At 38.2% G+C, this 12783-nt stretch overlaps 1 protein-coding gene across 1 annotated transcript; it reads left to right on the forward strand.

Annotated features, from left to right (window-relative positions):
• The first annotated feature begins 680 nt into the window (after positions 1-680).
• Positions 681-1882, forward strand: LOC125873493 (F-box protein At3g07870-like). The gene has a single exon (XM_049554424.1). The coding sequence runs from the start codon at positions 740-742 to the stop codon at positions 1880-1882; it is 1143 nt and encodes a 380-aa protein (XP_049410381.1). The 5' UTR covers positions 681-739.
• The last annotated feature ends 10901 nt before the right edge of the window (positions 1883-12783 follow it).

Here is a 12783-nt window from a genome sequence, read left to right on the forward strand (position 1 = left end):
AATAATAATAATAATAATAATAATAATAATAATAATAATAATAATAATAATAATAAAATAAAAAAATAAAAATTTAATACTTTTATTTTAATTTAAAATCAATTATAACTATTATAGTTTTTAAATTAATCATTACCATTATCATTAGCCAATTATATATTTTAAATTTTCCATAAGTTATATCATATTTAATTTAAAAATATCCGTGCATTAAAAAACTCATATGTCACCTAATTATCAATTCATTAGTATTTCTATATTAAATTTATTGACCGATTCAAATACAAATCATTTATTTATTATTAATATTTGATTAATTAGGTAATTTATAATATTTTAATTTAGTGTACAGGTCAAATGCCAAACATTCTCATGATAATAAAAATTGATAGATGAAATTTATTCAAAATATTGACATTACCCAATCTAATCTGTACAAAAATTTCAAAGAACTAGGAATTATTAATTGGATTTGAATTTGGAATAATAAAATCTTGGCTCTTTATTGATAAATAAAGTTTTACAAGGAATAAGTTTTTGGATCCTTACAAGTCTCTGTGGAAGAATAATGATACACCACAAAACTCTAAAAACCACAAAAATGCAAATTAAGTGAGTATTAGTTAGGAAGATTAAGGTACAATGAATAAAATTTTGGATCCAATGAAATAGGGACATAAATCTCATGTTACAAGGTGTTATAGACATCATTCAGAAAAGGAAGGGCACATAACCAAAGATGATGGATGGAATTATGAAGGAATTGCCCCAAGATGTGGCGATATATATATTTCTAATGCTTCCAGTGAAGTCTTTATTGCGATTCAGATGCACATGTACAAAGTTTTGCAATATCATAAAGTCATCCACTTTCATTCATCTTCATCTCAATTGTTCAAAGGATGAATTGATGCTCTTCAAGCATTCCATTAAACAAGAAGACGAACACGACCTTTATAAAAATATATTGTCTTTCCTATCAAGTGAAAATGCTTTCGATTTTAAGCCTGTTTCTCCAAATTTTGAGGTTCCATATGTGACCACCACAAGTGCTTGTGTTTTTCTTCAACTCATTGGTCCTTGCAATGGTTTGATTGCTATAACAGATTCCTTCACCACTATCTTGTTTAATCCAACAACTAGAAATTACCGATCAATACCGGCTTGCCCTTTTGGTATTCCAAAACGTTTCAGACGTTCCATTAGTGGTATTGGGTTTGGCCTTGATTCCATTCAAAATAATTACAAATTTGTTAGGATATCCGAAGTTTACAAGGATTATATGGATAAAGATATGAAAGTTGATATTTTTGACTTGTCCACTGATTGTTGGAGAGAACTCAATGGTCAACAAGTACCTTTGGTGTTCTGGACGTCATGTTCAGAAATACTTTACAACAATGCCTTTCATTGGTTTGCCTCTATAGACGATACAATTATTCTTTGTTTTGAAATGAGCACTGAAAAATTTTATAATATGGAATTGCCGGAATCATGTCATTGGTTTGATGGCAAGACTGATGGCCTTATCATTTTAAATAACTCTCTTACCTATATTCGTTACCCTGATCCATTGTCAAATCGTCCAGCTAAAGTATTGATAGATATATGGATAATGAAAGAGTACAATAAAAGAGAATCTTGGATAAAGAGATGCTCAGTTGGACCTATAAGTATTGATACCCCATTAACAGTATGGAAGAATGATTTATTGCTTCTTCAAACCAAAAGTGGAGATTTGATTGCCTATGATCTTAACTCTCATGAAATCAGGGATCTTAATTTACATGGTTATCCCACAAGTTTGAAGGCTGTAATTTACAAGGAAAGCTTAACCCCAATTCCAAGAAAAGGAGACAGTATTGTAGTTCAACAATTTTAGAATTTGTATTACTCATCAACTCAAACTTGATGAATTAGTTAACTATATTTTGGAAGATTGAAAGTAATATATTACTTGTTTACTCTGGATTTCGCACTTTTTTTTTTAAATAATTATTAATATGAGTATTTTATCACAATATTTATATTAATTGACGTTTAATATTAGGCATTGAAAAATAACTTGAGGAACACATAAAATATTAACGGTAAAATATGAAAAAAAAACAAAAAGTTTCATTTCTTTGTATGTTAAAAGTAACAAGTACAAATAAAAATCTATTTTCAAAATAGTAAAAAGTAAAAAAGTAAAATGAACAAAGGGAGTATCTAATTTCAAATAGTAGGTTTGTTACTACTATCACCACATTACATAATTAATGTATAATTTGTAAATACCTTTTTAGAAAGACTATAAACGTGTATACTAATTTGGATCAATTTTTCCCTATATAGTCTTCTTCTTTTCTTTATCAGGACAACATAATCTCTCTAATGATATCAATGAGTAACTGAGTATTGTTTTCATTGAAACACTACTTCTTCCTTTTTGATACCATCAGAGTATATATATATATATTGATGGTATCAAGTAGTAAATGCGAATTAGTAGTTAAAAACAGGAGGTATGAAAGTATGGGGATAGCTGCTTATAAATAGTTTCTCTTTTTGGGGTACAAGTCGTCGTTTCCCCACAAAAAGTATAGAAATTCTGGACTTTACTCTCTCCTCAATCAATTAGGGTTTAGTCTGTGGTATAGAAGGTTGTTCTAACATATTGATACAACCACCATTGTCGAATAAAATCCAAGAGCGAATCATGCTATTCTTCCGCTTCTGCTACAAGAGGAATACATAAGTTCTCTTATGAATTACATATGTTATCTAATTAGATTTAGATTGATGATGATATGTGAACTTACATAGCTAATTAGAGCCATAGGTTATCTTTAGTTATCTGTGATTAGTGCCAGCAAAATGAGCCCATATTTTGGTAATCCACCCAATTCGTCCATATTTAATGGATTGGGTGATTGACTTTTTACATGGGTCAAATATGGGTAATATGGGTAAAATATGGATTAGCTAAATAAGTTAAGCTTCTAACTTTTATTCACTCAAAATTCATGATATTACCAAATATATTGTAACTTCTGTTCCTTTTTATGTTCTCTATAAAACTAATTATTTTTCTCTATAATTGAAAATGTGAAGTCTTTGGCTCTCCAAAAATATCTATTTTAAATGTACATTTCTTTTGTTAATTATAATTATAATTTTTTTTATTTGTTTAATTTTATATTGGATAATAAATAATAGTGTAAAATAAGCAAATCATGTACTAGTATTGACATCACTTAAAGTGCATTAAGCATGTTTTAAGGTCTGTTTTCTATGAAGGAAAACATTTTCACCCCTACCCTTGACCCCCCCCCCCACCCCTTACCAGCCCCCATCCCCAAAAAAAAATTTAAGTTTATTTTTAAAAAATATTTTGAACTTCAAAATTTCATTTTTTCACCCCTACTCTCGAACCCCTGCCCTACCCCCCAAAAAAATTAATTTTAAATTTCTTTTTAAAAAATATTTTCAACTTCATTTGTTCATCCCTACCATCAGCCCACCCCATACCAGCCCCCACCCCCCCAAAAAAATTTTAAGTTTGGTTTTAAAAAATATTTTCAACTTCAAATTTTTATTTTTTNCCCCCCCCCCCCCCTTCCCAATCCCGAAAAAAAATTAAATTGTTTTTAAAAAATATTTTTAATTTCAAAAATTATATTCTACTCTAGGAAAAATAAAATATATTTATCCAAAATAATTTTCATTCATAAACCAAACACTACAATCTTTTTCGAAAAATATTTTTTACTCACCAACCAAACATGAGAAAATAAGTCAAAAATCTACTTGTTTTGCAGGATAACATTTTCTAGGAAAACATAAATCTATTTTTATTGAAAAGTTACAGGATTTTTTTTTTACTTTTATAGTATAATAAAACTAAATGAATCATTTCAACATATTTCATCTAGAAAAAGAATAAAATATCTTCTCCATGTTGAATTCTTAAGTAGAACACTATTTACTCATGAAAGTATGGGTAAAATATGGATAAACTAGTATTTTACCCAACCCATTTGTTACCCAATCCTTTTTTACCCATATCAAATATGGGCGGGTTGAATTATTACCCATTTTATGTTGACCCATTTTCATCCGCCCAAATTTGACCCAACCTACCCATTTGCCACCATTATCCCTGATAGTAAAAATGTTTGTATCTTTTTAATATGATGCAAATGAGAATGATAAATTAGTAACTCATATTAGTTGAATTTTAAATTCTTTTACGAAATTAAAAAAAACTAGAGGGTGATATGAGTAACAAAAAAAACATAGGCGAATTGACTTCACTTTTGATTATTGACTTTAAATTCAATAATGAAAAGTAAATAATGAAAATCAAGGAGTAACAAAAACTATACGTCTCAAGAATGAATCGATAATGGAAAACGTAGCTATATAGCACACGGGTCTAGAAAATGACCAATAGAAAGCACCTAACGATAACCTAACTGGATCTCATAAGTTCAGAAGGTACACTTGTGCGCAGTTGAATTTAAATAACCCAAACGGAGCCCTATAAGCTCAATAAGTACACAAAAGAGCTAAGGAACTATTAGCTTAGCCTAAGAGAGATATTCTATAAGTGCATGAACTCTTGACGAACTCAAACAACGGTAAAGGCAACCTGAATAATCCAATAGAATCACCAAGTCAGGGCTCGAACCCGACATATAAAAGTGACACACACACTTCAACCGTGGCTAATAGGGATACACAAGGGCGTTGTACCCAATATTATAAGCATGCACGCAAACCTCGAACCACGACTAGTAATTAAGATTTAATGACTTAATTCGATCGTTATATAAAAGCCAACGGAGAAAGAATTTGGGCTGGAAAACTTTTTCGTAGTAACTTGGAATTTCCCAACCTAGTCTAGATTTGGACGAAATCGGAGTCTACCATGGGTTTGATGTAGGGTTGATAGTGTTGATTTAAATCCGGGTAATTAGACATCGTTTATTGATTCCCGTGCTATATTGATTGTTTGTAGACCAAGAACAAGCCGAAAGAACCCGAAAAGGGAATAATCAAGTTTATTAGGGAATTCAAGCCTTGTTCGAGGTAGGTGATGGTTGTGATTTCATGTTGGTGTGATATGTATTTGTAATTACTTAATTATGATGCATGTATGTATGCGAATGTCGCATTATTGATCACACTAATCGTAAATGAGGATGATTGAATAATTGTATGCCATGAATCCTGACTTGATTGTATGATGATGAGAATGTACATTGTGATTGTGATTGTGGCTTGTTGAATGGATCGGGTGTTACATTCCGACACACTAACTGGATCGGTTTCCACGTACCGACATAAATATTAGATCGGATGTCACGATCCGACACAAAAACTTGGAACGGGTACCTCGTACTGGTACACTAACAGTTTGGGTGTGGGTTCCAAGAGAGGACCATTGAATTGACATAACTGTATATCTTGAGAAATGTCAAATTGTAGGTTGTTCGTAAATGATAATTGATATTGTATATGTTCGGTGTGTGCATGTTTATTATTGTTGTAATGACTTATATATGTTTCACCTATTAGGATAGTCGCGTGATCCTACCAGTGCACTATGGTTGTGTACTAATACTTCACTTGCTCTTTCTTTGTTGAATATGGGGCATCTTCAGGCAGTTATTGACAGAGCTCGCCTAGAAGTTCAGTGATCAATCGAATTCAAGGGTGAGCCAGTTCTTTCGGGCTGCCATGAGTTCTCATTTAGTTTATGTCCATATTTTTGGACTTAGACTAGTAATTTAGATTTTCTTATGTTTAATTGGGTTGTACCCATTTGCTTAGACTTATGATCCTTGTTAGAGTTTTGGTACATTGACTTTCAGGTTCCAGGCATTATTTCTGCATTTGGTTGTTAGACTTTTGTTGGAGTTTATGGGAACTCCCTATTTTTCCTTTAGCATTTAAACCTGCTTCCATATCTTTAAATGCCTTAGTTTTGAATAAGTTGTGTAGTTCTTGGTTAGCTTATTAGTCGTAATGGTTCTCCCACCGGAGGGTTAGTGTAGGTGTCAATCACGATGGTCTGGGTCGTGACAAAGTTTGTATCACAACCTAGGTTCATTGATCTCGATGTACGAAAATGAGTTTAGTAGAGTCTTGCAGAATGGTATATAGACGTCTATACTTTTCTTCGAGAGGCTATAGGACTTTAGGAAATCTCTTTGTTTTCTCTTGTCTCCTTCCATGCTATAACTTGATTCCAATTGGTATCTGGCGATCCGAATTGGTATCTAATCTCCTTCACTCTTCTGTCCGTAGATGGTTAATACTAGGTTAAGCGGCGTCAGGCTCGTAGCTCCCGTCAATGTGCCAGCTGAGGAATCCGTAGAAAGTGGTCACGATCGAGGCAGGGGTATAGGAAGAGCTATGGACATAGGCCAAGGAAGGGTGGCGCCTACTAGGGATAGAGCACCAGTTTAGAACTCTCCCAGAAATGAGGCCCCTCCTGCGCATCATGAAGAGGTACAGTAGAATGTAGAGGTTGAGAATGAGGAGAATGGTTGACAAGAGGAAGAGGTGCAGGCTGAGACTACATGTATTCCTCCCTTAGACCCAGTGTTAGCTCAACATAATATGTCGTTCTTGGAAGGATTGGTTTGTCCTTGAGTGCTTCCCTCTGTTCAAGCAACTCAAGCTCTCGCCAATCCCCCTATTGCTATCACTGTCCCCAAGGTGGGTGGAACTGTAGATAATGATTCTTTCTTCCATCCTTTATTAGGTTCTGTTATGATTGATAATGAGCATGAGATTTTGACTAAGTTCTTGAATTTGAAATTGCCTGTGTTCCATGGTTTCGAGAGTGAGGACGCCTATCCGTTCATCCTAGATTGCTACGAGAGGCTTCATAAGTTAGGAATTGTCCATCAGCATGGCGTGGAGTTTGTGATTTTCCAACTTCAAGGTGAGGCTAAGTAGTGGTGGAGAACTTATGTGGAATGCAGATCTTCAGTTTTACCCCCACGAACTTGGACCCAATTTCATGCTCTGTTCTTGGAGAAGTATGTGCCCTGGACCTTGAGAGATCGTAAAAAGGATGAGTTCATGGCTTTGGAACAAGGCGGTATGACTATGGCTGCTTATGAGGTTAAGTTCCATGCTTTGTCTAGATATTCTACAGAATTGGTGACTATTGAGGAAGAGAGGATCTGCCTATTTGTTAAGCGACTAAATTCTGAAATACGGGTATTGTCTGTTCATATGACCTCTGCAGGAAAAAGTTTCAATGAGGTAACGAATTTTGTGAAGAAAGTGGACAAGGTGAGGTGAGACGGGCAGGCTAAGGCATTGGCTAAGAAAGCCAAGAATTCAGGCAACTTTCAAGATTCTTATTCCAGTGGTTCAGGAAGGTCGATACTTGCAGCCCGACCAATTCAGTCCGCCATGCCTGCTTTTACAGGTAATTACTCGGGAACTCCACCTCAAAATTTGATTCAGGAAAGCCAGGGAGTCGCACCTTCGGCGGGCATCAAACTATCTTTTGATCGCACTTGTTATAACTGCCGAGAACCTGGGCATATGAGGAAAGATTGTCCCCACCCACGAATGATGTATTCCGTACAACAGCAACAGACTAGAGTAGTGGTACATGCGGGAAATGGTAATAATGGTTGAGGGCGTCCACAGGGTGGGCGAGGAGGAAATCAGCAAGGCTGCGGAGGTTGGGGAAATGGTAACGTAGGCAGAGGTACAGTGCAGCCAGGTATGGAAGTCGCTCGTCATGATGACAGGGCTCAGTGTTATGGCTTTCCTAGCAAGACCGAGGCAGAGGCGTCTGACGCAGTGATCACATTTTTGTCTGTACTATTTTTGTCTGTGAGCGGATAACTAATGTGTTATTTGATCCGGGTTCTACTTATTCTTATGTGTTAGTGCGATTTGCCTCGGAATTTTCTATGATTTGTGATATACTTGATGCCCCCATCAATGTTTCTACCCTAGTTGGAGGGTCTTTTATAGTCACCCATGTCTATCGTGCTTATCCTATTTTGTTTATGGGTCTTCAGACTTGGGCTGATTTGGTGATTTTGGATATGACTGACTTTGATATAATCTTAGGCATGACTTGGTTGTCCCCCTATAATGTTGTGCTTAATTATAATACTATGTCTGTGACTCTAGAAATTCTGGGAAGGGAAAAGTTAGAGTGGGAAGAGGTGTACAAGCCTAATCAAGCTAAGATCATATACTCCATTCGGGCTAGGAAACTGGTAGGGCAGGGTTATTTGGCTTTTTTGGCTCATATTCGGGATGTTGAGGTTGACTCCTCCTCTATTGAGGCTATTCCTGTGGTGTCAGAATTTAGAGAAGTGTTTATGACTTATTTACCTGGTATGCCTCCGGATAGAGATATAGATTTCTGCATTAATTTATATCCAGGTACCCGCCCCATTTCTATCCCTCCATATCGCATGGCTTCGGTAGAATTAAGAGAGCTTAAGACTCAAATCCAAGAACTTCTTGATAAAGGATTCATTCGTCCTAGTGCTCCCCTTGGGGTCCTCCTATATTATTTGTTAAGAAAAAGGATGGTAGTATGAGAATGTGTATAGATTACCGACAATTGAATAGGGTCATGAAATAAGTATCCATTGCCATAGATAGATGATTTTTTTGACCAATTGCAAGGTGCATTAGTTTTCTCTAAGATTGATCTAAGGTCAGGTTACCATCAGTTAAAGATTAGGCCTGAGGATGTGCCCAAGACGGCTTTTAGAACCCGTTATGGGCACTACGAGTTTCTAGTTATGTCGTTTGGGTTGACTAATGCGCCTGCAACTTTTATGAGTTTGATGAATGGTGTGTACAAACCATTTCTTGATTCGTTTGTTATAGTCTTTATTGATGACATTTTGGTCTATTCGAAAAGTGAGAAAGAGCATGCTGACCATCTTCGTATTGTTCTGGGTGTTCTTGGGAAACAAAAATTGTATGCGAAATTATTCAAGTGTGAATTTTGGTTGACTTCGGTTGCCTTTTTGGGGCACGTAGTTTCAAAAGAAGGGGTAATGGTAGATCCCCAAAAGATTGAACAGGTAAAGAATTGGGTTCGGCCTAGCTCTGTGACTGAAGTTAGGAGTTTTGTGGGGCTCTCTAGTTACTATCGTCTGTTTGTGAAAAACTTCGCGTGTATTGCCACACATTTGAGAAATTTGAACAAAAAGGAGATACTATTTAAATGGACAGAAAAATGTGAGTAGAGCTTCCAAAAGCTCAAGACTCTCTTGACCACAACACCTATTCTAGCACTACCGGTGGAAGGTAAAGATTTTATTGTTTATTGTGATGCTTCCCATTCGGGTTTGGGGACTGTGTTTGTAATGACCCTCCAGGTCATTTTTAAATTAAAGAAATCTTTCCCTCGTTTAGAGCATTTTTGTAGCGACCCCAAGTCATTTATGACTTGCTGGCACTGACTGTTCGGTCGCCTGGTCGTTCGTTTGGGTTTTAGGCCCGTTTCTCTGTTTTGGAGATTTTATAACTTGAAAAGTTGACTTTGGTCAACCTTCTTGGAAGACGTGCTCAGATGAAAATTCTGACAGCTAGGTTAGCTTCGGAATATTAATTTTGGTCTATAACGACCCTTTGTTCACTTCCCGAGGCTTTAGATGGCAGTTGTGGAATCTGGCTCAAAATGATACTGGGTGTGGGACCCACTTTTCATCGAAGCTATCTCCAAATGGAAATTCCGCCTTCACCGTTGAGTCCGAAATATCATTTTCAATCAGATTCCATATAAGGTTTGTATTTTTCCGACTCCGAACGAGTCCGAAACATCGAAATTTAAGTTTGAAGGGTTGTAGAATTCTAACGCGGTGGTGACATAGCAGAGCCACGCGACGCCACGTGGCAGCGGATGGAAATCTGGAAATTTCCAGATTTTAGGACGAATTTCGTCCATTATTTCTTTCACATTTTCAACATAAGATTTCTCCTCCATTTTAAGCCCGAATTAAGTGATTCAAAAGGCTAACTTCAAGAGAATTTCGTGGGGAATCTAGAGGTGATCTTGGGAATGTGAGGGGAGGCTTCATTTGAGGTAAGAAATCGATTTTAGCTACTGCTAGGGTGATTTTCGGAATGAATTGTTGTTGAATTTTGAAATACAAGATCTTGATCATCTTAGGTCCGTTTTGAGTCATTCTTGAGGCTAACTTGTAGAGTTTTTCACAAGGATCGTCGTGGTATAATCTGTTTGGGTTGGAAGGGTCTCGTTTTTCCAGAAATGGGTGATCAAGGGGCTGCTAGGGTTAATTGTTGTGGTTGATATGCTATGTTTTAGGCATCTGTTTGTGCTAAATTTTGGGGTATTAGTTTAGTAAGGTATTTGGGACGTTTTCACGGATTCGTTTTCGAGATTCCAATTGTGGGCCCCACAATCCCGTTTTAGACCCGATTTTGGGTCCGTCTCTGAAAAATATAATTTTAGTGTCAATATATTCATAATGACGAGGTGATTAACTTTTTCTTAGTGGGGAAGCATTTGGAGACCGTTCGGAGGGGAAAAGTTCCGGTACCGTGAGTTGGAACACGCGTGGTCGGCTTTCAGGTAGGCTATGGCTTTCCCTCGTGAGATTGAACATGTTTAGGCATTTGTTATTGATTTGCTTGAGTATGGAGGGGTTCGGGTGTCGAGCATGCTAAATTTCTATAATCCCTGCCTTAGACCTTATTTCGGGAAAGTGTTGGATTATCACAGCATATCTCTTGATATTATTGAACATCCATACCTTGTGGTGTATATGATAATATTGATTTGAAGTATGTTTGGCCTTAGTCTAGGCTTAGACTAGTGTTGCCATAGACCTGCGAGATTTCGGATGTCGTTGGGCAGTAGAACTTTTTTCGACGTCGTTTCGGACGGTCAGCTCCTTGTAGACTGATATAGCAGACTTGAGTCTAATAGTCAGTAACTCATCTTATGACCTTGTATCCATAATGCGCTGCTTTTCTATTAGCTACAGTACCCGGTTAGAGTCCGTGGTCCAGCTCACCCGTGCCCGACCTTTGGCTACAGCATCGGTTCGAGTCCGTGATCCAGCCCATATAGGTTGACTCATTAGCTATAGTACCCGGTTCGAGTCCGTGGTCCAGCTTGCACGTGGTGTATTCCCAATTCCTCACTAAAGCTTCAGTTTAGTCTTGATTACTCTCATCTGTAGGTTGAGGTTTTGGAGGTTGGAGAGATTCCGATTAAAGTCCGGGACGTAATGAGATCCTGGAATATGATTGGGAATGGTTCAGTTAAAAGTCCGGAAATTGGTAATATTGTGATAGACCTTCTAGCTCCATTATTTTACTTCAACTGCCGGTGCATTTGCCGGGTTTATGGGGGTCCGTGCAGATGGTTTCTTTTATTGTGCACGAGCGTACCCGTCGGGTTTATGGGAGCCCGGCGGAGTTAGTTAGATTGCTTGTCTTTGTTGCCTGTACGCTCGTGTACATACCCCCATTTACTACTCTTTGCACTTGATGTGACCCTTTAGTTGCATTTCAATTCACTTCTGCTTATCTTGCTCAGTCGGCCTATGATGCCTACTGGGTACCTGTTGTTTTGGTACTCATGCTACGCTCTACATCTATTTTGTGATGCAGGTCCGAGCATTAGTAGCCAGCGTTGATCGAGCTTGGAGTAGACTTATCCGGAGACGGGGGTGAGCACACGGCGTTTTGTACTATTTCAGTCTCATTTGTATATATAGACTTGTCTTTTCCCTTTTGAGACAGTCCAGTCTCTGTTGTCCAGTTTTGGGACTTGTACTCATTTTGTAGTAGCTCTGTACTGGTGACTTCCAGGTTCTGGGAGGGATCTTTATTTGTATATATGTTTTGGGTTGCTTCCGCCTGTTTATATTGTTATTTTCCTACTCTTGTTTAATTTCTACCGTCAGACCCATTACTTGTTGTTCCGGGTTACGGGTTGGCTTACCTGCTGGTGGGTTATAGTAGGTGCCATCATGACTTGATAAATCGGGTCGTGACAAATTGGTATCAGAGCCCAGGTTCGTCGGTCTCACTTGTACAAAGCTAACGTCTAGTAGAGTCCTGCAGATCGGTACGGAGAAGTCCGTTACTTATCTCCGGGAGGCTACAGGATGTCTTTATGAACGTGTCGCTTTTGTATCACTGTCGTGCATTGTATGTCTTATCGGTTTCTGAAAATCTTACTTGTACCACTCTTTTATAGGGATGGCTCGCACGCGTGGTAGGGCCCCAGCTAGGGGTAGAGGCCGACCTCGAGGTCGTGCCAGAGTTACAGCACCAGCCTAGGACCGAGAGCAAACTCTGGAGCCGGTGATAAAGCCACCAGCAGCTCCAGCACAGCAGCAACCGATGGGCCCGGGACCAGCCCAGCCACCGCCCGAGCCTGTGGCAGCTCCACATATACAGATACTAGCTGCCATTGGGGGTATTCAGCAGGCCCCAGCTCCAGCCGTTCCAGTACCGCAAGGCCAGCCTACACCAGCGGTACCGGTTGTTCAGCAGCTAGCGGCACCGGTTGTTCAGCCTGACGATTTGAAGGGCGTCATGCCACTACGGGAGCAGAAGATGCTCGGGGTGTTCCTTCGACTATCACCGCCGAGGTTTTCTGGGGCAGTGGGGGAGGATGCCCACGAGTTTCTAGTTACTTGCCGCAAGCGGCTACAGACTTTGGGTTTAGTGGAGTCGAGAGGAGCAGACTTCACTGCTTACCAGTTAGACGGTCCCGCCAGGTAGTGATGGCGTACATACTTAGAGACCAGGCCA

This window comes from Solanum stenotomum, chromosome 1, assembly GCF_019186545.1.
Source record: "Solanum stenotomum isolate F172 chromosome 1, ASM1918654v1, whole genome shotgun sequence".
Classification (NCBI taxonomy): Eukaryota; Viridiplantae; Streptophyta; class Magnoliopsida; order Solanales; family Solanaceae; genus Solanum; species Solanum stenotomum.